At 42.9% G+C, this 25,153-nt stretch overlaps 1 protein-coding gene across 1 annotated transcript in view; it reads right to left on the reverse strand.

Moving 5' to 3' along the window:
* The window catches only part of LOC126092089 (DNA mismatch repair protein Msh6), a 325,870-nt gene that overhangs the window by 160,925 nt on the left and 139,792 nt on the right, over nt 1-25,153 (reverse strand). Inside the window, exons 10-13 of the mRNA XM_049907512.1 lie at nt 23,788-23,922; nt 23,513-23,651; nt 12,944-13,083; nt 5,272-5,406 (exon numbers count right to left, since the gene is read on the reverse strand). Of these exons, the coding sequence (XP_049763469.1) occupies nt 5,272-5,406; nt 12,944-13,083; nt 23,513-23,651; nt 23,788-23,922 (549 nt within the window). The remainder of the gene's footprint in view (nt 1-5,271; nt 5,407-12,943; nt 13,084-23,512; nt 23,652-23,787; nt 23,923-25,153) is intronic.

The following is a 25,153-nucleotide window of genomic DNA, read 5'->3' on the forward strand; positions in this document are numbered from 1 at the left end:
TTGATACAGACAACTACAGGATCTACAAAGGAAAACCAGCAGTAAAAACTAATGAGAAAAGACTCAAACAGTTTGGTATAGCATTTGCAGTCCACAAATCTATCAGCGACTCTGTCATTGACTTCCAGTCTACCTCAGAACGTATATCAACGCTCTCCGTCAAATCGGCCAACAAAGCATATACCTTGATCAACGCACACGCACCCACAAATAACTATAACAAGAAGAACTGCCAGAAAGTGGATGACTTCTGGAATGACCTTGAAGAGACGACAAACAAAATTGCCAAACACCATGTAATAATCTTGTTAGGAGACTTTAACGCACAATTAGGTAAAGAGAAAAAATACAGGAAAATCACCAGAATCCATACAGCTCACAAGAGAACTAACAAGAATGGGGAAAGATTAATAAGCTTTTGCGAAAATTTCGGCCTCGTAATTATGTCAACACAATTCAAAAAACCCAACAAGAAACTGTATAGTTTGAAGTCGCCCAACACAATGTTGGGTGAATTCCAGATAGACCATGTAGTCACCTCCAAGAGTAACACAGCAGAAATTCTGAATGTGAAAACGAGAAGAGGATTTTTTTGACTCAGACCACCATCTTCTACAGTTAAAGACCAGATTACAACCCAATAGAAAAAAGCCAAAACTAGACAAAGTGCTGAGACCAGACCCCGAATACATAAAACTCAACAAGGAAAACATCTTACAGGAAATTAGTCAGACAAACACCACAAACTGGACGGAACTTGTGGACGTCCTCAAGTCCACGATGAAATTGAGTCAACCCCCGAGAAGGAGAAAACACAGGTGGTGGAATATAATATGTGACCAAGCAATAGTAGAAAGGACCAATGCTTGGAAAAACTTCAATAGTCACAAAACATCAGAAAAATGGCAACGATTTCTAGTAATCCAAAAACAAACATCGAAAACTATTCGGAGGGAAAAAAGAAATTATGACAAACGGCGACTAGGTGAGATAGAACAAGACTATAAGAACAACAACACCAGGAATTTTTATAAGACGTTTAAAGAACATATTGCAGGATACCAGCCACCCAATCTTTGCTTCAAGAAACCGGATGGTTCACTAGAAACTAACACGAAGAATAACTGCCAAATCCTCGCAGACTATTTCAACAAACTTCTCAACTGCGAAAGACCTACAGAGGATATTCACTACGAGATGTCTACACCAAATCCTGACGCTAAACCGCCAACCATCAACAAAATAGTAGAAATTATCAAGACACTGAAAAACAATAGAGCCCCAGGAGGAGATGGAATTATTGCAGAACTATGGAAACTAAATGATGAAAGATTAACAGGAAAAATTCACAAAATCATATTAAACATTTGGGAAAGAGAACAGATCCCTTCTGAATGGAAATGCGCACTCATCCATCCACTCCACAAAAAAGGGGACAAAACTAAACCAAATAATTACAGGGGTATCTCACTCGTACCGGTCACATATAAAATCCTATAAAAAGTTCTCATGAATAGATTAGAAGCAAAAGCTGACCCACAAATAGGAGAATACCAGGCTGGTTTTCGCAAGGGACGATCATGCATAGAGCATATCTGGAATCTGAAAATGATTCTCCAGATGAGAAACACCCGAAACACAGTGGTTACTTTTGTAGATTTTAAAAAGGCCTACGACTCAATGGACAGAGTAGCACTCTGCAAGACGCTGTAAGAATTCAGCATTGACAGAAAGACAAGAGCAATCATTCGGGAAACATTAACTGACACAGTCTCCAAGGTTAAATTTATGGGGGATATCTCGGAACTATTTGAAGTCCAAACTGGAGTGCGACAGGGTGACAGACTTTCACCATTACTCTTTAATATCATTCTTGAAAAAATTATCAGGACATGGGAAAAAGAAGTCAAAGGAATCCAAATTGGCATTAGAAAAGATAATAGATTCAATTAAGTGTTTAGCTTTTGCGGATGACCTTGCAATCCTTACAAATAATAGAAAAGAAGCCACTAACGCCATAGAGAAGTTACACGAAATTGCACAAAGAACTGGCCTGCAAATCTCATATGAGAAAACCCAGTACATAGAAAGAATGCCACAAGACAAATTACCTATAGTGACAACCCATGGGAAAATCGTACAAGTACCACATTTTAAGTACCTGAGAGAAATCATACAGCCATCAGGGATCAACCTAAAGGCCAATGAGGAAAGAATAAAAAAAACTACAGAAAGCATATAAACCCACGTGGAACTATTATACCAAAAAGTCCATATCCATTAATGCAAAATTGAGGCACTTCAACACTGTCGTACTTCCGGAGGCACTGTATGCATCTGAAACAACACAAATAGGTGGGCAAACTAAAATCAAAGAAATAGAGAAACAAGAAAGGAAAATTCTCAGGAAAATTTTTGGCCCGATACAAGAGCAAGGAATCTGGAAGAAGAGACCAACATCAGAATTATATAAATACACAGACAAGATTACGGATACAATAAAGAAAAGAAGAATGCAGTTCTACGGACATATCCACAGGATGAATGAAAACAGAATTTCAAAGCAAATTCTTAAAGTCAACAACTCAGGCAGGGGAAAAACAAAACGGATAAAAGAAGTTGAAGAGGACCTCAGGCAAGCACACATAACAGTAAACGATGCAGAAAATAAAACTGAATTCAGGAACATCATTAAAAAAAAAAAAAAAAAAAAATTGACATCACAACACAGAAGAGACCAGGATGCAAATGGACAGCAGAGCGAAAGAAACAATACAGTGAACACATGAAGAAAATTTGGGCTCAGAAAAAACATAAACAATCATCATAAAGGAATTCAAGTTCAAACGCTCTCTTAAATGGGAATAATCGAAAATAATAATAATAATAATAATAAATATAAGTTTTGGAAAGATCTGTGATGTGCAGCAACATTTACGCTGCAGAGTTTCATATCACAATATGCTGCATACTTTCGTATTCATATCACGAAAGTATAGATTCGATACACGATACAGCACGTTAGTTTCCGAAGCACTGAAATTGACTTTGAATGCGCTTTTGTAAGCCTATCATAGCTCATGTCACATGATCTCGCCAGCCAATGACAGCACATAAATATGAAATGTTAATGGTTTAAATTAATGTACATAATGTAATTACAAGAAAAGTTAAACTTTCACATATAATATAGGTCTTTAAGAGATTAATAAGCTACGCGAAAAGCTAAGCTTTCATGTATAATATTGGTCTTTTTTGCATGTGTTACACTTTAAGATACATCACACAAATGTGACACTAAACTTTTAAATAACGATGATAATGTCTGGTCTTCTGGGTTCAACATTCTTATAAGTAACTAGTCCTCTAGGTGTTAAGTTTTAAGTGAGAGTAAAACACACTGTGATTTAAGAAATCCACTGCACATTCGCACACTTAACATAATTCATCTTGTGTAAAAGGAAATTTACTTTGAAACTAATGCTTTTGAAAGCATTATTCACAATATTTTCCCATGGCCTATTAGAAATAGCTTCATTTCAGCAGTTGCCAGAAAGTGCCAGAAAACAGACAGTACTGTGCACGGACAGCTACGATGACTTAGGAAGCCCACATGTTCATGCATATATAGCATTAAGAGATCTTACACGATATCATAAAAGGAAGAGGACACTCCAAGAGCATCGGAATTTCATAAACCATACTAAAAGACATATTTTGGCTTAAAGTGCACACTCATATGTCCAGATTCACAATGAAGTAGGTGCCAACAAGGTATTAAGCTTTTCAGTGCAGTTTTCGGGATGCGAATTTTCTTGGAGTACCAAATCCATATTGTCTTGTGTTTGGTTCTTTATTATGGCATAATGCCATACATGCCAGAAGATGAAATTCAGTGATCAGTTGAAACTAGCCAATAGTGCGGAATGGAACACTTCATTTCTAATAAATTGATTGCCTCTGGGGAAAAGATTAATAAAAGCCACATGAAAACAAAATAAAATCAGAAAACTGAAACTGATAACATATGTTAGCCTTCTGTAGTTACATGAATGTATTTTAATTCACTTGACAGCTCCCGACAACAGAAATCTGTTTTGTTTTCATTTGATGTGTGATGTGTGAACAAACAAGAAACAACAAAATCACTAAATGTAAATACAGCTTACATAGAGACTAACCCCCTCCCCACTACAACCCAGACTGCTGTGCAGATGCGCGAGTCTGGCAGCTTGGGTGCTGCCAGAAAAATTCTCCCGGGTAGCACCTGGCTGCTTGTTGCTACAGCTAACAGCCACACTTCAAGAAGCTGGACACAGGAGAATGTACTGTCCACACGCAACTCAGCTGCACGTGCGCACGAGCCTGCGGGCAACTGCTCAAATGAACTTAATGTCAACAGTTGTGACATCAGGCTCATCGGCAGCAGTTTATTGTTGTGAAGTATTCCGTAGTCTTAGACCTAAAGCCTTTGACACATTTTGATGTTTATCAGTTCTTACTGGTCAAAATTACAAAAAATTAACCAGACTAAAACAATGAAACATTCCCAGAATTCTACAAAATTTCTGGGTTTTTCCCGGTTCTCTCCGGGATGAAAAAATTCCCGAGTTTTTCCCAGATTCCCTGGAGTGTATACACACTGTTAGCGTATCTACCAAGTTTTGCTGCCACACATTGGATCGCCAAGAGTAGGGGCGCTTCAATTATAAACACCCAGTAATTGAAGAGGCTATTCCTCGACCATTGCTTACACTTTTCCATTTTCCCCCACGGTCTTACTTTCGGCCCTGATGAAGGAACTTTATATAATTCGAGAAGCTAGAACGTGCCATATTGTGTGTGTATCAGCAGCATTAAAAGTTCCATCTCTTGAAACTAATTACTGGCTAGTTATTCTGTCTTATAATTTTAAGTTAAGTATAGTTCTAATTTGTAATATAATTGAAGAAGTTAAGCTTTCCAGACAACAGCCAAATGAAGTTCACTTGATCAGAATAGTTTTATGGCACAGACTGCACACAATGTTATTGCAGGTATGTTGAAATTTCAACAAGAATGATGGTAGCAAATGGAAAATATAATGGATGTTGATCAAGCCCTTTATACTGCAAAATAGAGGTCCCATGCAACACTTTAAAAGCAGTGTAACTACTACTTCACATCAAACTGAAGCCACAATTATGTTGCTTAATAAAATGTGCCAATGTAACAAAAAAGTCCTTAAAATATATGTACAAATGTCTAACTGAAGCAGTAAACAATACTTACCTGAACAGGCGGATGATGTGCTAGCAGAGTCCGGAGTCTAGACCTATGCCGATCATCAGAAAACTGCCCAAAATTAAATGTACCTATAGATGTGTCAATGAAACACACCCCAAATACTGGAACACAGGAACCCACCTGGAATAGAATGCTTCAGATTAATTCAACCTCTTACACTGTGTACATATATGACTCACACAGAAAACAGCAATGGAGGGTAAGACAGATTGCTCCTCACCATACAAAAACGACTCGTTAAGTTGCAGACAGGCACAATTAAAAGGCACATCCCTCATGCCCATGGTCTTACCGCTTCTGAACACTACCTTTCCCAATGTCCTTCAGATTCGAAACCTACTTCATTCCTCATACACCTTACTAACTTTATCCTAACCCACACCTACTTCTCCTTTGAAAGGAAGGTATACAAACAAATCTGCAGCACAGCCCTGGGGCTATGCATGGCAATCTCCTATGCCAACCCGTTCATCGGGCACCTAGAGGAGATCTTCCCATCTACAGAAGATCTTCCTACCATCTCGAAACACCAAACCCTTTACCCTGATACAGTTACATTGTCGATACCTTCACGATCTGAACTCATTGCCAAGACAACTTACCCCCATTCCTTAACAAACTCAATACCTTCTCACGTATCTGCTTCACATTGTCCTCCTCAACAGTGTGTGCCATCTTCTTGGACCTGGGGACAGCGTACCTGCAGTGACAAGTACTCCCTTACCCAGTATACTGAGGGTCTCAACTAGGCCTTCACAGACTGGCACTATCCCCAAACCTAGTCCACAAACGGTTGTGCTATAGGATTATGATGATTAACAATAGTGATAACACACACACAGTGTTAGTAAGCTAAAATGTTGTAATAAAAAATAAAAAAAAAACTTTATATTGATTAAACAGTTTGTAATATTGATTAGTCAGACTATATTAAAAATTAATTTTTCTCAAGAAGCCTCTTCACAAAAAGGTGGTCCTCTTATAATCGAGTCATCTTATACTTGATTAAATATGGTAAATTGTTTATTATTTCAAAAGTAATCACAGTAACTGTTAATATATTTATGCCATTGTGAGATAAGATGACGCATGGCTTCATGGAAACATTTTTGCAATTGTCTACAGAACCACAATTCTATCTACATGTGCACCTCTTTGTCCAAAGAAAATCTATGGCCACAAATGTCTTCCTTCAGAGCCCCAAAAATATGAAAATCATAACGGGAGAGATCGGGACTGTATGGAGGATGTGTAAGAGATTCCCAGAGAGCTTCTGGAGCATAGTCAAAATGCCAGCCTACACGTTGCAAAGGTTGTTTTGACTATGCTGCAGAAGTTTCGCTGGGAAGCACTCACACATCCTCCACGCAGTCCTGATCTCTCCCCATCTGATTTCCATATTTCTAAAGACCTGAAGAAAGACATTTGTGGTTGTTGAAGTGCTTTGTATGAAAAGGTGCATACCTTGGTACGATCATGGTCCATTGTTGTTGTTGTTGTGGTCTTCAGTCCTGAGACTGGTTTGATGCAGCTCTCCATGCTACTCTATCCTGTGCAAGCTTCTTCATCTCCCAGTACCTACTGCAACTTACATCTTCCTGAATCTGCTTAGTGTATTCATCTCTTGGTCTCCCCCTACGATTTTTACCCTCCACGCTGCCCTCCAATACTAAATTGGTGATCCCTTGATGCCTCAGAACATGTCCTACCAACCGATCCCTTCTTCTGGTCAAGTTGTGCCACAAACTTCTCTTCTCCCCAATCCTATTCAATACTTCCTCATTAGTTATGTGATCTACCCATCTAATCTTCAGCATTCTTCTGTAGCACCACATTTCGAAAGCTTCTATTCTCTTCTTGTCCAAACTATTTACCGTCCATGTTTCGCTTCCATACATGGCTACACTCCATACAAATACTTTCAGAAATGACTTCCTGACACTTAAATCTATACTCGATGTTAACAAATTTCTCTTCTTCAGAAACGCTTTCCTTGCCATTGCCAGTCTACATTTTATATCCTCTTTACTTCGACCATCATCAGTTATTTTGCTCCCCAAATAGCAAAACTCCTTTACTACTTTAAGTGTCTCATTTCCTAATCTAATACACTCAACATCACCCGACTTAATTCGACTACATTCCATTATCCTCGTTTTGCTTTGTTGATGTTCATCTTATATCCTCCCTTCAAGACACCATCCATTCCGTTCAACTGCTCTTCTAAGTCCTTTGCTGTCTCTGACAGAATTACAATGTCATCGGCGAACCTCAACGTTTTTATTTCTTCTCCATGGATTTTAATACCTACTCCGAATTTTTCTTTTGTTTCCTTTACTGCTTGCTCAATATACAGATTGAATAGCATCGGGGAGAGGCTACAACCCTGTCTTACTCCCTTCCCAACCACTGTTTCTCTTTCATGCCCCTCGACTCTTATAACTGCCATCTGGTTTCTATACAAATTGTAAATAGCCTTTCGCTCCCTGTATTTTACCCCTGCCACCTTTAGAATTTGAAAGAGAGTATTCCAGTCAACACTGTCAAAAGCTTTCTCTAAGTCTACAAATGCTAGGAACGTAGGTTTGCCTTTCCTTAATCTTTCTTCTAAGATAAGTCGTAAGGTCAGTATTGCCTCACGTGTTCCAGCATTTCTACGGAATCCAAACTGATCTTCCCCGAGGTCGGCTTCTACTAGTTTTTCCATTCGCCTGTAAAGAATTCGTGTTAGTATTTTGCAGCTGTGACTTATTAAACTGATTGTTCGGTAATTTTCACATCTGTCCACACCTGCTTTCTTTGGGATTGGAATTATTATATTCTTCTTTAAGTCTGAGGGTATTTCGCCTGTTTCATACATCTTGCTCACCAGATGGTAGAGTTTTGTCAGGACTGGCTCTCCTAAGGCCGTCAGTAGTTCCAATGGAATGTTGTCTACTCCGGGGGCCTTGTTTCGACTCAGGTCTTTCAGTGCTCTGTCAAATTCTTCACGCAGTATCGTATCTCCCATTTCATCTTCATCTACATCCTCTTCCATTTCCATAATATTGACCTCAAGTGCATCGCCCTTGTATAGACCCTCTATATACTCCTTCCACCTTTCTGCTTTCCCTTCTTTGCTTAGAACTGGGTTTCCATCTGAGCTCTTGATGTTCATACAAGTGGTTCTCTTATCTCCAAAGGTCTCTTTAATTTTCCTGTAGGCAGTATCTATCTTACCCCTAGTGAGATAAGCCTCTACATCCTTACATTTGTCCTCTAGCCATCCCTGCTTAGCCATTTTGCACTTCCTGTCTATCTCATTTTTGAGACGTTTGTATTCCTTTTTGCCTGCTTCACTTACTGCATTTTTATATTTTCTCCTTTCATCAATTAAATTCAATATTTCTTCTGTTACCCAAGGATTTCTACTAGCCCTCGTCTTTTTACCTACTTGACCCTCTGCTGCCTTCACAGCCTTACTATGCTGTTTGTAGTAGCTTATCCGCATTCCTATTTTCCTATTCATTATTAAACCTACTCCTGCATTACCCCTATTTGACTGTGTTTATAACCCTGTAGTCACCTGACCAGAAGTCTTGTTCCTCCTGCCTCCTGCTACTTCATCCCTCAAAGCTACCCATTCTTCTTCTACTGTATTTCTTTCCCCCATTCCTGTCAATTGTTCCCTTATGCTCTCCCTGAAACACTCTACAACCTCTGGGTCTTTCAGTTTATCCAGGTCCCATCTCCTTAAATTCCCACCTTTTTGCAGTTTCTTCAGTTTTAATCTACAGGTCATAACCAATAAATTGTGGTCAGAGTCCACATCTGCCCCTGGAAATGTCTTACAATTTAAAACCTGGTTCCTAAGTCTCTGTCTTACCATTATATAATCTATCTGATACCTTTTAGTATCTCCAGGGTTCTTCCATGTATACAACCTTCTATCATGATTCTTAAACCAAGTGTTAGCTATGATTAAGTTGTGCTCTGTGCAAAATTCTACCAGGCGGCTTCCCCTTTCATTTCTTAGCCCCAATCCATATTCACCTACTACGTTTCCTTCTCTCCCTTTTCCTACACTCGAATTCCAGTCACCCATGACTATTAAATTTTCGTCTCCCTTCACTATCTGAATAATTTCTTTTATTTCATCATACATTTCTTCAATTTCTTCATCATCTGCAGAGCTAGTTGGCATATAAACTTGTACTACTGTAGTAGGTGTGGGCTTCGTATCTATCTTGGCCACCATAATGCGTTTACTATGCTGTTTGTAGTAGCTTATCCGCATTCCTATTTTCCTATTCATTATTAAACCTACTCCTGCATTACCCCTATTTGACTGTGTTTATAACCCTGTAGTCACCTGACCAGAAGTCTTGTTCCTCCTGCCACCGAACTTCACTAATTCCCACTATATCTAACTTTAACCTATCCATTTCCCTTTTTAAATTTTCTAATCTACCTGCCCGATTAAGGGATCTGACACTCCACGCTCCGATCCGTAGAACGCCAGTTTTCTTTCTCCTGATAACGACGTCCTCTTGAGTAGTCCCCGCCCGGAGATCCGAATGGGGGACTATTTTATCTCCGGAATATTTTACCCAAGAGGACGCCATCATCATTTAATCATACAGTAAAGCTGCATGCTCTCGGGAAAAATTACGGCCGTAGTTTCCCCTTGCTTTCAGCCGTTCGCAGTACCAGCACAGCAAGGCCGTTTTGGTTATTGTTACAAGGCCAGATCAGTCAATCATCCAGACTGTTGCCCTTGCAACTACTGAAAAGGCTGCTGCCCCTCTTCAGGAACCACACGTTTGTCTGGCCTCTCAACACATACCCCTCCGTTGTGGTTGTAACTACGGTACGGCTATCTGTATCGCTGAGGCACACAAGCCTCCCCACCAACGGCAAGGTCCATGGTTCATGGGGGGAGATCATGGTCCATAGGCAACCGCAAACATTTGTCCTCGATGTCGAGTCTCACTGTAGGATAAAAGTATTTAGTAGTTGTTGTTGTTGTTGTTTTCTTCAGCCCAGAGACTAGTTTGATGCAGCTCTCCATGCTACTCTACCCTGTGCAACCTTCTTCATCTCCAAGTAACTACTGCAGCCTACATCCTTCTGGATCTGCTTAGTGTATATTCATTTCTTGGTCCCCCTATACAATTTTTACCCTCCACACTGCCCTCCAATACTAGATTGGTGATCCCCTGGTGCCTTAGAACATGTCCTACCAACTGTTCCCTTCTTCTAGTCAAGTTGTGCCACAAACTCCTCTTCTCCCCAATCCTATTCAATACCTCCTCATTAGTTACGTGATCTAACCATATAACCTTCAGCATTCTTCTATAGCAACACCTTTTGAAAGCTTCTATTCTCTTCTTGTCTACACTATTTATCGTCCATGTTTCACTTCCATACATGGTTACACTCCGTACAAATCCTTAAATCTATACTCAATGTTAACAAATTCCTTTTCTTCAGAAACGCTTTCCTTGCCATAGCCAATCTACATTTTATATCCTCTCTACATCAACCATCATCAGTTATTTTGCTTCCCAAATAGCAAAACTCATTTACTACTTTAAGTGTCTCATTTCCTAATCTAATTCTGTCAGCATCACCTGATTCAATTTGACTACATTCCATTATCCTCATTTTGCTTTTGTTGATGTTTATCTTATATTCTTATGAACAGTTAAGGGGATTATTTTTGAAATAACAAAGTTTACTTACTTAGTTTCCATCTGCCTTGTTTTCATTTGAGTGTCCCTCATGCAGAACATGTGCATTCAAATGAGATCATTTGTCTTTAGGGAAATAAAGATACCGATCTGCTCACCTTTATATATGGTACTGACTGCACAAGCCATACAGATGAAATCTTGAAGGGTTATGTATTAAGTCTCCAACATTGCTTCCACCATTTTGCAATAGATGGCATTAGTGGAAAGTAGTGGTGCAAGTCGTAGGTTGTAAGTGCCATACAGTAAGCTTAGGCATTTGAGAACATAACACAATCAAAATATCAGAAGATTTCTGATTGCATCTTAAAGTTATTCTCAGCTGAATATGTCTATTTACGAGCCAGATTCTCGTCATCTGCAGGATGTTTTAATTTTTGGCTTTGATATGAAGAAATCTGCGGTTGAGGCTCATAAAAACCTGGGGAAGACCTATGATGAGACACCTGTTAGCAACAGAACTTTGCAGAAAATGGTTTCCATGCTTAAAGAACAGTGATTTTGATGTTGAAGACCGGCACGGTTGTGAAAGAGAGAAAGCTTCACAGGAGGTCGTTATCGAAAGCAATTTATGTGTGTGAGCTGAGCACTGAAAGACAAACGGCCACAATACAGTGATAGAGATGAAAAGATGATTTTTCGGCATAACAATGCACGACCCCAAGTCGAAAATCCCATCAAAACATACTCGGAAATGTTGAAATGGGAAGTTCTACCCCACCTGCTGTATTCTCCAGATACTCCTCCCTCTGACTGCCACCTTCCTCGACCTGTGGCTCACGACCTACAGTAGCTGACTAGCACTTGCTGTCATATGAACAAGTGCAAAATTGGATCGATCCATGGCTCCCCTCAAAAGATGCCCAGTTTATACACTACGAGATTCATATGCAGCTCTAAAGCTGGGAGAAAGCAGTGGTCAGTGACGGCCAATACTTTGAATTGTAAATGTTTTGTAAGTTTTTTTTACAATGAAGTCTCAAACTTCGAGAAAAAATGGCAGAAGCAAAGTTGTAGACCTGGTACATTGTTTTCCAGGCACTAGTGATACTGTAACTATAAAAAATGAAAATGACTGACCACAAAGGGCCTTTCTCTCATATGACTGTTTTTGAGAGCACCAGCATTGTTGTTGCTGTTGTTGTTGTTGTTGCCATTTCCTTGATCTGAAGACTGGTTTGATGCATTTCTCCATGCTACTCTATACTGTTGAAGCCTCTTCATTTCTGAATAACTAGTACAACCTACTTTGATCTGTAACTACTTGCTGTTTTTGCCCGTTAGCCTCTCTCCACTCTTTTTAACCCCCACACTCCCTCAATTAGTAAAGTCATCATTCTTTCATGCCCCCCCCCCCTTTTTTTTTTTTTTTTTTTTTTTTTTTTTTTTTTTTTTAATGCTACAGGCCATACTCCCGACCTAACTTAAATGGAGCATTTTTGTAAAAATGTGGTACATCACATAATGTGCACACCTCCTCTATTTTATCAATGGCTCAAGGTACTGAAATACTATTTTTGATTAGTAACAGCAGAAAAAAGTGCTATGCAGTTAATACTTCACACTTTTACACATCAAAAAACGAACTAGTTACTTTTTTCCTCGCAAGAGATTGTGTGCTTTCCTTAAAGTCTTATAAGAGACTTTGAGCAGATGTGTACGGAGTAAAATAAAACAAAGACCCCTTTCTTTTTATATAGGGGAAAGATAAACACTTCAAGGAATCAAAGCGTAGATGAGACAGTAACAGAAGAAATACTTCACAAGTTTTTGCTGAAAACAACAAAACTAAAGACAAAGCAACATAAATTCCAAAATGGATAACTGAGTAAATTTGCAAATACATAATGAACAAGGAAAAGAAATAAAACGTTAAAAACAATGCTAAAGTATAGACAACTATAGCATAGATAGGTATTTATTACCATTTCTGTCAGTGAGAGTAAATAGTGGTTTTCATTGTCTCCTATGTCCACATCTATAGGCCCAAATGTTATTGTTCCTTTGGTGATTAACTGGCAGACTTCTCTCCTTACTACTTTGTCATACTTTGTAGTCTTTTTTGCTGTAAGAGAAATTACTGGCATATATTCATTAAATTCCAACAATTACAATAAATGGGAGCAGACATAACAATACCCAACATTTAACATTTCTGATAATAATACAAATTGCTACACAATAGACAATAAATCGGACCAATTGAAGCAATTTGTACTCTTTTTCTGGACTAACATTCATCATCACAGTCTAAAACACAGTTACATTTCAAGACATCTATGAAGTCTACAATAGCAACAATGCAAGAGTTTTATTGCACTATCAAGATTTACAACCTGTTGAATATAACAGCAACAGAAACTTATTTCCACAGAGCATACGGTTTGTGTCCCATGTCTCATAGTAAATTTTTCCACTTGATCTAAGCCTTTTAAACATAAGCGGCAGAGTCGTGGGTTGTACGGAGGGAGGAGAGCGGTCAACATGGCAGCCATGCTCGAGGACATGCCAATGACTGTTAAGAGACCTCACAAAAATGTTGGCCTTGTCGATTGGAAGTGTTTACAGAACCATTTGAGCACTTTCTTCATGGACTGCTAGATTGGTTACTCCAGTTCAAAAACAAGGACAGCTAGTGACATATCATTATGCTGCCAAGTAGTGAGTTTACTGGCTGTAAGCCCAATGAAAAATGAATAAGACATGCAGAAAGTGTTTGTTTGTGTGTGTGTGTGTGTGGGGGGGGGGGGGGGGGGGGAGTTGACGGAGTTAGAGGGACCAAATTATGAGGTCATCAGTCCATCCGTGCATCATATATGTGTCAAGCCAGGAAAAGTCCTCAGAGACAAAGAACACAGAAGACTAATACTGATGAACACGACTGGAACAGAGACTCAATAAAACCAAGAGACAGAAGCATGAGGAGTAAGAGGGTGAAGTTGGGTGAACGGCTCTGCCCAGAAAGCAGCTGGAGGCCCCTGGGACACATTATGTGAGGGTAGATGAACTCTCTACAAGCAACAGCTGTTTAACCCAATTATACTATCAGTGTGGACAAGTTGATAAAACTCACGAAAGAGAATGATGACACCAAGACAGGAACTCAACAACAGACGTAAAAGGATAAGAAGAATTAAACAGGTGGGAAGGGTGATAGCAAGACCAGACCACCAAGCAAGGACAGCCGTGGGCCCCATGGGTCAGAGCAAGTGACGGGGCACCACTGCAATCCCTCAGCTGACTGACTGAGGCCACAGTTAGAGGAGTAGAAACCACCTTCATGAGTAAAATGTAAGATCAAGTCAGTCACTTTGGCATCATCCACCAGCACGAGAGGCAGCATTTCAGCAAGTTTTAGGTTTCGCTATAAAGTGACCCCATCAGGGCAGTCCAGTATGTTGTGGGCCTCCGTTAGATGGACACTAGACTAATAATAGAGTGGCTTCCCATGTTGTAGGATGTGGCGATGGATCAGCCAAGTGCAGCCAATGTAAACTCGACAGAACCATAGAATCCCTGTGAGAAGCACAAAGCGAAGACTGCAGCATGATCCCCTTTCTTATTTGTAGTTTGTCTGGAGACAACAGGACACGCCAGTCACAGTTCCAAGCCGCCTACAATTGACAGCAGAGAATCAACTGAAGATCCAGTTATGGTATCCCTATCTCCAAAGTTGACATCCTCGCAGCCAGAAAGCTATGCGCAGAAAGCAACGTGTTTTCTCAGCTGTGCGCATGACGTCACGGTGGAAGCAAATCCGATCAGCACCTTCATTCCCTGGGATCCAAACAAAGATGAGCAACAAAAATAGTAGATCCTGGGTAGACACAACCAATGGGTGTCAAAGTAGCACTGGTCAAGAGCCTAAAGACTACTCAGGGAGAGACTACTGATTATAGAAGTCTCACTGGTGCACGAATGAAGGTGGCTGAGGGCTCAAACGATGGCCACCAATTCTGCAGTGGGTACACTGCATGGTTTGGCAGGAAGTGTAGTTCACTGCACCTTGCATATCTGTAGGCAAAACAAGTTCATCTGTCAAAACATAGAGCAGTGAATGTATACCACTTATAATGAAGGCCAGGAAAAGGTGACAAAAACTCATGGAGGTCAAAAGTTTTTTGGTCCAAAGGATAAGTAGAGACAGATCCAAGGATGGGGTACACACCATAAGAGCATACACATCTGCTCTCTGACAAGAGGTGAAAGTAGGGGAAGTTGGAGTTCAGAGCAGAAATCATGTATGCGAACTGTGATCATGGCTCCAGTCCTTGGCCTCTGTTGTGGAAGTTGAATCTCTTTAACAGGAAAAAGGAACAGTAGTTCAAATGCTCAGGTGAGTGTCTATAGTTTAGCAGCAGTAGAGAGACCCGGCCTCTGCAGTTAAGACAAGTAGGGCCCCACAATGATGAGTAAGGACCAGCAACCACAATCCACAGCTACTGGGCATCAAAGACAAGTCCCAAAAAGTGACAAGACCAGTCGGTTGTCGAGCTAAAGGTCTGATTGTGGAAGGAAAGCAAAATGGCAACAGAAGTGCATGACACATATCTTGGTAGCTGAAAACTGGAAGCCATGGGTAAGAAACCAGGATATGCCTTTTTGTGGCATCCTGCAGTCAGCGTTCAGCAAACCCACAGAGCAATTGCAAATGCAAAAGACTTAAGTATATGGGGAAATTGAAACTACAGACCCCACAGCGGCACTAGACCATGGCTAGCCACTAGAAAAAGGCCCACATTCAATACAGAGCCCTGCAGGACCCAAGAAGGGAATCCCGGTCAGACCTAGAGCAAATTAAATATTGTAGGAGGCATTTCTCATCTGGTCTCTTTACCCTGTGTTCCTCCCGCAGCATAGCCAGGCAGGAACCACTGTGGGGTCATCTCTCCAAATTGTAGTAATCCCTTCCTTCAGAAGAGACTGTGGGGTCTACAAGTCATCCACCTTGGTGGCACACACTCCAAATAGTGGGTCTCCCATGGGTGCCAGCCTGCCACAGCAATGACTACCTATGTAGGTGACCATGCCCCAGAGTCCCCATGCCCCAGCCATGACAGGTACATACTCATAGGCATCCACTTGGACACTTGGGTTTGCAGTGCAGGCACGAATAGTCAGAGAAAGAGAGAGAGAGAGAGAGAGAGAGAGAGAGAGAGAATAAGAATAACCAGCAGCAGTTTTCCTGATCACATTTTCTTTAATATTGGAATATGGCATCTACACCTTCAGACATTATGTCCAAAGCCCTCCAAAACATAGTGATGTTCATTGTCTCCTATAGCCACATCCATAGGCCCCAATGATGTTGTCAATTTTGTGATTAAATGGCTAACTTCTCTTCTTAGCACTGTGATATTTTTGTTCTCTTCCTTGTTGTTGGTTGGTTGTTTGAGGTTTAAGGGACCAAACAGCAAGGTCATCAGTCCCTTGTTTCAAATAGGCTCCAATCCGCTAATGGGACTTCGCAGTAAAGTCAGAAAAATAAAACGGAAAAAGGTAAAAACGTAAAAGGGCAGTCATATTGTCATTGGTAAAAAACAAAATGAGGGAAGTCGGCAAGAGAACGAACCCAACACTATGCTGAAGCAGCATAGGCAAGACCACCTGTGACGTAAAAGGTACAACTGCTAGAATGTAGAAAGTACGTATGGGAATAGAAAGACTAACCAAGCCTTAAAAAAAAAAAAAGGGTAAAAACAGAGTAAAAGGGGAAGAAAAGAGGATTTTGGTCAGGGAGGGGAATCTGGAATCTCCGAACACTGCTTACAGTGAGAGACACCCAAACACTCACCGCCCTGCCCCAACACCGGAGAGAGATTAAAAACCTTAAAACTGAGAATAAAAACCACTTCCCGAAGGAAACCGAGAACCAGAGAGACCATCCGGGAATCGTCAGCCAACATCAAAGGTAAAGTGTTGGGGAGCCTATACTTAGCACGCAGAGCCAAAAGAAGGGGGCATTCAACCAAAATGTGGGCTACTGACTGGAAGGCTCCACAACCACATAGTGGGGGTGGCTCATCACGCAAAAGAAAACCATGGGTCAGCCTGGTATGGCCAATGCGGAGACGACACAGTGTGGTCGAGTCCTTTCAGGAGAGGCGAAAGGAAGAACGCCACGGGCCTGGTGTCACCTTAAGTGCACGAAGTTTATTAGACAGGGGAGTAGCCTCCCAAGAAGTGGCCCATGACTGTGCGAAGTGGGATTTGATGTGAAGCCGTAAATCCGCTGCAGGAGGGGTTACAGAAAATGGGGGTAAGTGACTGCTCCCCCAGCCAAACGATCAGCGAGCTCATTACCCGGGATACCCACATGGCCAGGGACCCAAAGGAAATCAATGGAACAAGCAGCACGGTGAATATCAGCGAGATGGTCATGGATGGCAGAGACCAAGGGATGGCGCGAAAAACACCGGTCAATAGCAAGAAGGCCACTCATCGAGTCCGTACATAACAAAAAACGGTTGTGTTGGGACTGTTTAATAAAGGTAAGGGCCTGGGAAATTGCCATCAATTCTGCAGTAAACGCCCCACATGTAGGTGGCAGCAGATGATTTTCCGTTCTGACAGAGGACGTGAAGGCATACCCCACATGATCAGCAGATTTAGAGCCATCAGTGTAGAAAACAACAGCACCCCGAAACTCCCATAAAATTTGGCGGAAAAAGGAACGGAACACCACCGGGGGGATGGAATCTTTCGGACCTCGCCGGAGATCCATCCGAATTCGAGGCCGAGGAACTAACCAAGGAGTGGTAGAGGGGAGGGAGCGAGGAAGACAGGACAAAGAAGGAAGCTGAAAATCACGGCAAAGAGACGCAAGGTGCAGCCCAACTGGTAAACCCGCCCGAGGGCGGGAGTCGGGTGGGCGACGTCCATGGTCTGGGAACAGGATAGAATAGGAAGGATGAGTGGGAGAGGAACAGATACTGAGTGCATAAGACACCAGAAGCTGGGACCGCCGAACAGAAAGGGGGGGGGGGGGGGGGGATCCCAGCTTCAACCAGGAGACTATCAACAGGGCTAGTAGGGAAGGCACCGGTGGCCAAAAGGATACCACGATGGTGGACTGGATCCAGCACATGCAGTGTGGAAGGAGCAGCTGAACTATAAACTTGACAACCATAGTCCAAGCGAGACAGAACTAGAGCACGATAAAGACGGAGGAGGAGGGAACGGTCCGCACCCCAAGAGGAGTGGGCAAGGAAGCGAAGGACACTGAGTTTACGGAAACATCCTACCTTCAGGAGTCTGATATGGGGCAGCCAAGTGAGCTTGTTGTCGAAAAGAAGACCCAAGAAATGAAACTGTGGGACCACAGGCAATCTTTGTGCAGCGAGATAGAGCTCTGGATCAGGGTGGATCGTAGTACGGCGACAGAAGTGGACCACTCGCGATTTTAAAGGAGAGAACTGAAACCTGTGTGAGAGGGTCCATGCAGAGGCACGCCGTATAGCTACCTGGAGCTGCCGTTCTGCAGATGCAATCGAGGAAGAACTAACCCAAATGCAGAAATCATCCACATACAGGGCAGGGGCGACCAAGGGACTGAGAGGCCACAAGTCCATCGATAGCAATGAGGAAAAGGACACTCAAGATGGGGATGCCCGTCTCCTGGGTCCGTGGAGAACTAAAAGCAGTACCAACTCGGACTCTGAATGACCAATGGATCAGGAACTGGCGGATAAAAATCGGGAGTGGGCCCCGAAGCCCCCACTGATGATGATGATGATGATTGGTTTGTGGGGCGCTCAACTGCGTGGTTATCAGCGCCCGTACAATTTCCCAACCTTTGCTCAGTCCAATTTCGCCACTTTCCTGGATGATGATGAAATGATGAGGACAACACAAACACCCAGTCATCTCGAGGCAGGTGAAAATCCCTGACCCCGCCGGGAATCGAACCCGGGACCCCGTGCTCGGGAAGCGAGAATGCTACGGCGAGACCACGAGCAACCCCACTGATGAAGGGTAAGTAAGATGTGATGGCGCCAGGCCGTGTCATAGGCCTTGCGAAGGTCAAAAAACACTGCAACCAAATGGCGGCGCTGGGAAAAAGCCTGCCGGACTGCGGATTCCAAGCGGAGTAAATGATCGATTGGAGACCGTCCCTCTCGAAAGCCACACTGGTAAGGGGACAATAGATCCCGAGATTCGAGGACCCAATTGAGCCGACGGGTTACCATCCGTTCAAGTAACTTACAAACAACATTGGTCAAACTAATTGGCCAATAGCTGTCAACAGATAGGGGGTTCTTACCGGCTTAAGGACAGGAACCACAATGCTATCCCTCCACTGAGAAGGGAAGTCACCCTGGAGCCAGATACAGTTAAACACCCGAAGAAGATGTTGCCGTTGTGGAGCACTGAGATGTTCAAGCAGTTGGTTATGAATGGAATCTGGGCCAGGGGCCGTATCATGAGAAGAAGATAGAGCACAAAGAAATACCCATTCAGTAAAAGGTTCGTTGTAAGATTCTGACTCACAAGGGGTGAAACATAAGGTGGAAGCTTCAGCCCGCTGTTTTTGATGAAGGAAAGCAGCTGGATAGGAGGCTGACGCTGATGCCACTGCAAAATCTGTCGCTAGATGTTCTGCAAGAACTAATGGGTCCGTACAAATGGCATCCGGGAGGTGAAGGCCTGCGAGGGTGGACTGCCGATGGCAACCTTGGAGAGAGTGAAGTGTAGCCCATACCCGTGACAGAGGGACAGTAGAACCAAGGGAAGAAACGAATCGTTCCCAACATATCCACTTGCTCTGTTTGATTAAATAACGGGCTTCAGCGCAAAGGCGTTTAAAGGTAGTAAGGCTGGCTACGGATGGGTGCCTCTTGAAGTGTTGCAAAGCTCGACGGCGATCACGGATGGCAATGGCAATAGTCGTACTCCACCACGGGACTTGCCGGCGACGAAATAGTCCAGATGAGCGCGGGACAGCAAGGCTAGCAGCGCGAACAATCGCGTCCGACACGTCACGTACAACGTCATCAATACAACCCGACAAAGAGGAAGAAAACGCGACCTGTGCAGTGTATAGAGGCCAATCGGCGCGTTGGAAAGACCAACGAGGCAACCTGTCCATCGGGGAGCGGGAAGGGAGCGTGATAATCAATGGGAAATGGTCACTATCACAAAGGTCGTCGTGTGGCGACCAGTGTAATGAAGGGAGGAGAGAGGGAGAAGAAAGAGAAAGATCAATGGCAGAAAAGGTACCATGACCGGCACTGAAATGAGTAGGGGAGCCATCATTAAGAAGGCACAGGTCGTGGTCTGCAATAAATTGGTCTATAAGAAGACCTCGTCTAGATGGAAAGGCACTGCCCCACAAAGGATGATGAGCATTAAAATCCCCGAGGAGGAGGAAGGGAGGAGGGAGTTGCTGAAGAAGAGCGGTTAAGGTAGCGGGTGTAAGAGTCCTGTCAGGAGGGAGATAAAGATTGCAAACTGTGATTGCAGAGTCGAAGTGGACCCTAACAGCAACCGCTTCCAATGTAGTTCAAAGAGGAATCCACGTGCTAGCAATGTCTGTATGGACCAATGTACAAACGCCACCAGAAGCCCACAGGGGTCCGAACCAATTTCGACAGAAAACACGGAAACCACGGAGGGTCGGTGAGTGAGCATCAGTAAAATGAGATTCCTGGAGAACCACACAAGCTGCAGAGTAGGACGAAAGAAGGGATTTCAATTCCGGATGGTGGCGATAGTATCCATTACAATTCCATCGGAGAACCACAGAACGATGGTTTAAATGGGGGCTGAACACTTTAAATCCAGTCATACCGCCGGGTCCCCACCCGTCACCGACAAGGAGGGGGCGACATCCATGAACGACAGGTCAGAATCCGGTTGTGAAGTCGGGGAAGGGACCTCCGGTGACACCAGAGGCTCTTTGTCTCGGGACTTATGTTTCTTCTTCCGTTCAGGCTGCGTTCGAGGTGGGCTGTGTGGCACGAAGGAGCCAGCTGCAGCAAGATCAGGAACAGAAAGAGACCGGGCAACCTGGGGGCCGACAGACCGCGGCTCTCGCGGTCGTCGCGCGGCAGCAGACCTTTGGCCTGGAAGGTGCCGGGAAGGGGCATCCCGGGAGAGGCGCCCTTGACCGGCAGACGCCGAAGGAGTGGGACACTTCTCCGGCTGGGGAGGGGGAGCAGCGCCAATAGGAGAAGGTGTGGGAGCCGCAGGGGTGGGGGGGAGGAGAGGAGTCCGGGATGGGGGTAAAGAAGGTGGAGGAAGGGGTGAAGATGTAACCAAGGCGTAACTAGATGTCATGGACACATGGTGGAGTCTTGCATATTTCTTACGGGCCTCTGTGTAGGTTAAACGATCGAGGGACTTATACTCCTGTATCTTTCTTTCCGTCTAATATACTGGGCAATCTGGTGAACGTGGAGAATGACTACCATGACAATTTACACAGACAGTAGGGGGAACACAGGGACTCCCCTCATGGAGTGGACATCCACAGTCACCACAGAGACAGGCCTGTGAACAGCGGGAAGACATGTGTCCAAAACGCAATCACTTAAAACACCTCATAGGAGGTGGAATGTACGGCTTCACATCACAACGATAGATCATAATCTTAACTTTCTCAGGGAGGGTATCCCCTTCAAAGGCCAGAATAAAGGCACCAGTATCAATACGATTGTCTTTAGGACCCTTCTGAACATGCCGAACAAAGTGAACACCCCGCTGTCCGAGATTGTCCCGAAGTTCCTCATCAGTTTGAAGGATGAGGTCCCTGTGAAAAATCACACCTTGTACCATATTTAGAGACTGGTGGGGGGTAATGGACACAGGTATTGCGCCAAGATGGGTACAGGCACGAAGGGCCGCAGATTGGGCAGCTGAAGCAGTTTTTATCAGCAACTAACCCGACCGCATCTTGCTCAGGGAGTCCACTTCGCCAAACTTGTCTTCAATGTGTTCCACAAAGAATAAAGGTTTGGTATTGGTGAAAGTATCTCCATCAGTCCTGGTGCAAACTAGGTAACGGGGGAAAGGTTTTGCCCCTAGCCGACGGGCCTGACCCTCTTCCCAGGGGGTAGCCACGGAAGGGAAGGCCGAAGGGGCAAGAGAAGCAGCACTTGAGGAATCAGTTCCACGCAGAGAGACGGCCGCAGAAGAACGGCCAGAGTTCTGGACCCGTATGCGTTTCATTTGCAGAGCGTCCGCCCTGATACCACCCACTCCGATCAGGGGCTCTCCTCACGGGCGCCACCCAGCCACAGCAAGGGCCGTCTGGCACGGCGGCCATTGCCTGGAGTTCCGATGCTCCAGGAGGACGAGCAACCACTCCAAGGCATGCATGAGGTGGTCACAGCTCAGGTATCAGAAGTGTGATCCCTGTGTGTTCAGGGGGCTCAACCAAAAGGGTACATAGCGACCCCACCACACGGGCTGGCTACCGTGCTGGCTATGCACCCTAGCATCAGACAACGACGTGAAAGGAAAGATGGAATGTACTGAGAGGGCGCACGTCGGAGACACTAGGTAAGGTGCTCTTCCCCAAATGGCTCTCACTACGGAGGAGAAATTTTGTAATGGGGGTCAAACCCCAGAGGGGGACCAAGGAATGCCAAAAGGAGGAGATGATTATGCAACAAAGCCGAATTAGAAAACCAACAGAACCAGGAGGATAGCGGGGCCAACATAAGCAAGGACACCAAGAGAGGGAGAGGAGAGGGCGAGGGGAAAGGAGCAAGGAGGGGAAAGGAGGGGAAGGGAAAGGAAATGCAGCCCTGGAGAGAAAGAAGGCTGCAATGGCTCGGGGCCCCGTGCTCGCCACGCACGTATCCACGAAAGAGTTATGGACCCCTGGGGGGCTTCCTTGTTGTAAAAAAATTACTGTTCATATGTACCACCATTCCTTGGGCAGAAGGGTGTATGTCCAATCTGCACCATTTAACAGCAGACACATGCTCCTGCCTGAGAGTTATATATATTATTGCACGTTAATGATAATAAAACAGTGTTATTGTTTTCAAAACAGGCTTACACCACTCTGCTCAAATAAAGTTGTTACTATTGCCAGTAAGAGAATTATATTCTCTCATTTCTTCCTACTTCTAGACGTTTATATTTTTGCCAAAAAAAGGGCAATATTTTAATTAAAATCTGAACTTTACAATAAATGAGAAGAGGCATGTCCTTTCCAAAGGAACAATCCCCTCATTCATCTAAGGCCTTTCAGGGAAACCGTGAAAAGGAAACTAGGTGGCTGGACAGATATATTGTCTCCGGTCTTCGCACATGGGAGTAAAGTTGACAAATGTGCAGCTCACTATCTGAAACATGAAGCAGCAGCTGTTAAAAAACAGCACAGCAGTACCAGTAACAGAAGAAGAAGAATCAGAGACTATCATGTAATCAACCAACTCGGAACATGTTTATAGTACACCAAAATTCACAGTAACATACAAAAGCAATAAACCTGTACTAGTGCTAACATTTATAGGTATTATTTTTATTTTTTATACACATACCACTACTGCTACATCTCTGCTCCATCATTTCAGGTGTTTCTGTCTGTTCTACACGAGCAACTTTATATCCTTTGTGAATCAGATCAGCAGAAAATTTTCCAAATGCCATTTCTGGAAATCCAGAATGAGCATGATCTCCCTGTAGAAGCAAATTCCTAATATATTCTTCACTGTTTTTTTTAAAAAAAAAAAAAAAAAAAAAAAAAAAAAAAAAAAAAAAAAAAAAAAAAAAAAAAAAAACTTAACTTACGATCAATATCTATGTGTAGACTCACCTTCATATATGCCAACCCGAGTTCCTGAAATCCTATTACTGCATCCATGTGGTATAGTTCATAAAATTTGCCAACTTTGAAAAATATGACACTGTCAAAATTATTCGATTTTATTTCCCACCACTGACGCATTGCCTGTATGATATGAAGAAGGATTACACCAAATTAACAGAGGTGAAATTTTTTATGACCTAAATATAAAGGTAAGTTAAATACGAAATGGTGCAGATTACATATACACAGACTTACCTTCATTAGTTGATAGTTCATTTACTGTTACCCATTTTCTCAAGCAACTTGGCAGTCTCAATTCATCGACCCAAAAGTTCATAAAATTTCCAAGTGAAGTACTAATAATAAGATATAAAACTTAGGCAAAGGAGGTATAGTGAGCAACCACGTTTATTACAGTGTTTTCCTATTTCCCTATTAAATTTATCAGTTGTGTGAATTTTCTAAATCACACCAGCACTCGTTTAATGCTCAATTCATCGTGCAGTGCAAAGCTGATAGTACCTCTTGACAACACTGCCTTTTGGTTCCACCCACAACTGGAGTGACAGGAAATACAGCTATCTGTATTGTTACACAGAGCCCTGATCTCTCTGACCCTTTTCTCTCATTTCTTATACGAGATTATAATAAGTGCAAGGCAATTGTTGCACAGTATGCCAAACACCAGTGAACTCCAAGCTCCACAATGTGTTTCACAGGGTAACACCCTACTTCTACAGTTTCCACTGCCCATACATCTCCACTAGTTTTGTTTGGGCTATACTGACCTACAGTGACTTGAGCAGTGTGCCTTTGGATTCCTTTGATGCTTCCGATCATCCCAATGTAGCAAGACCCTGCATTACACTGCACTAGATCTTTCTTACGACAATGTACAGCTCTTCCATAAAATTCTCACAACAAATCCACAACTTAACTGAATGGATAATTCCATCATTACAAATCTGGTGGTTCAGCGACCGATCACTGGACAATTGTCCAATTTCTTTTCTGTTGTTATACTAAAGCATATACATATCTCATTCAGGAAATTTTAACCTCTTCATAAAAAGCCTGGAAGCTATGTTGTCCCACCTCACAGCGAAAGATATGGAAATAGTGTATAAAATGCATATTTGAACCATCAGCTGTTTTTATTTTAAACCCAAATTCTACTGTTTTTGGCCTTGGACCCTTTCACGGATGCTATCCAAATATACAAATAATGATATGTAGTATGCAGGAAATGTTAACAGCTTTTTTTTTTCAAAGAGTGCAAAATAATTTGAATACTTAAAAGGGTTACCATGGTTTAAGCTACCATATCACATTAGTCATTACTTAAAATGTGTAGTGTGTCTCATGAAAATAA

Source organism: Schistocerca cancellata, chromosome 7, assembly GCF_023864275.1.
Source record: "Schistocerca cancellata isolate TAMUIC-IGC-003103 chromosome 7, iqSchCanc2.1, whole genome shotgun sequence".
Taxonomy (NCBI): domain Eukaryota; kingdom Metazoa; phylum Arthropoda; class Insecta; order Orthoptera; family Acrididae; genus Schistocerca; species Schistocerca cancellata.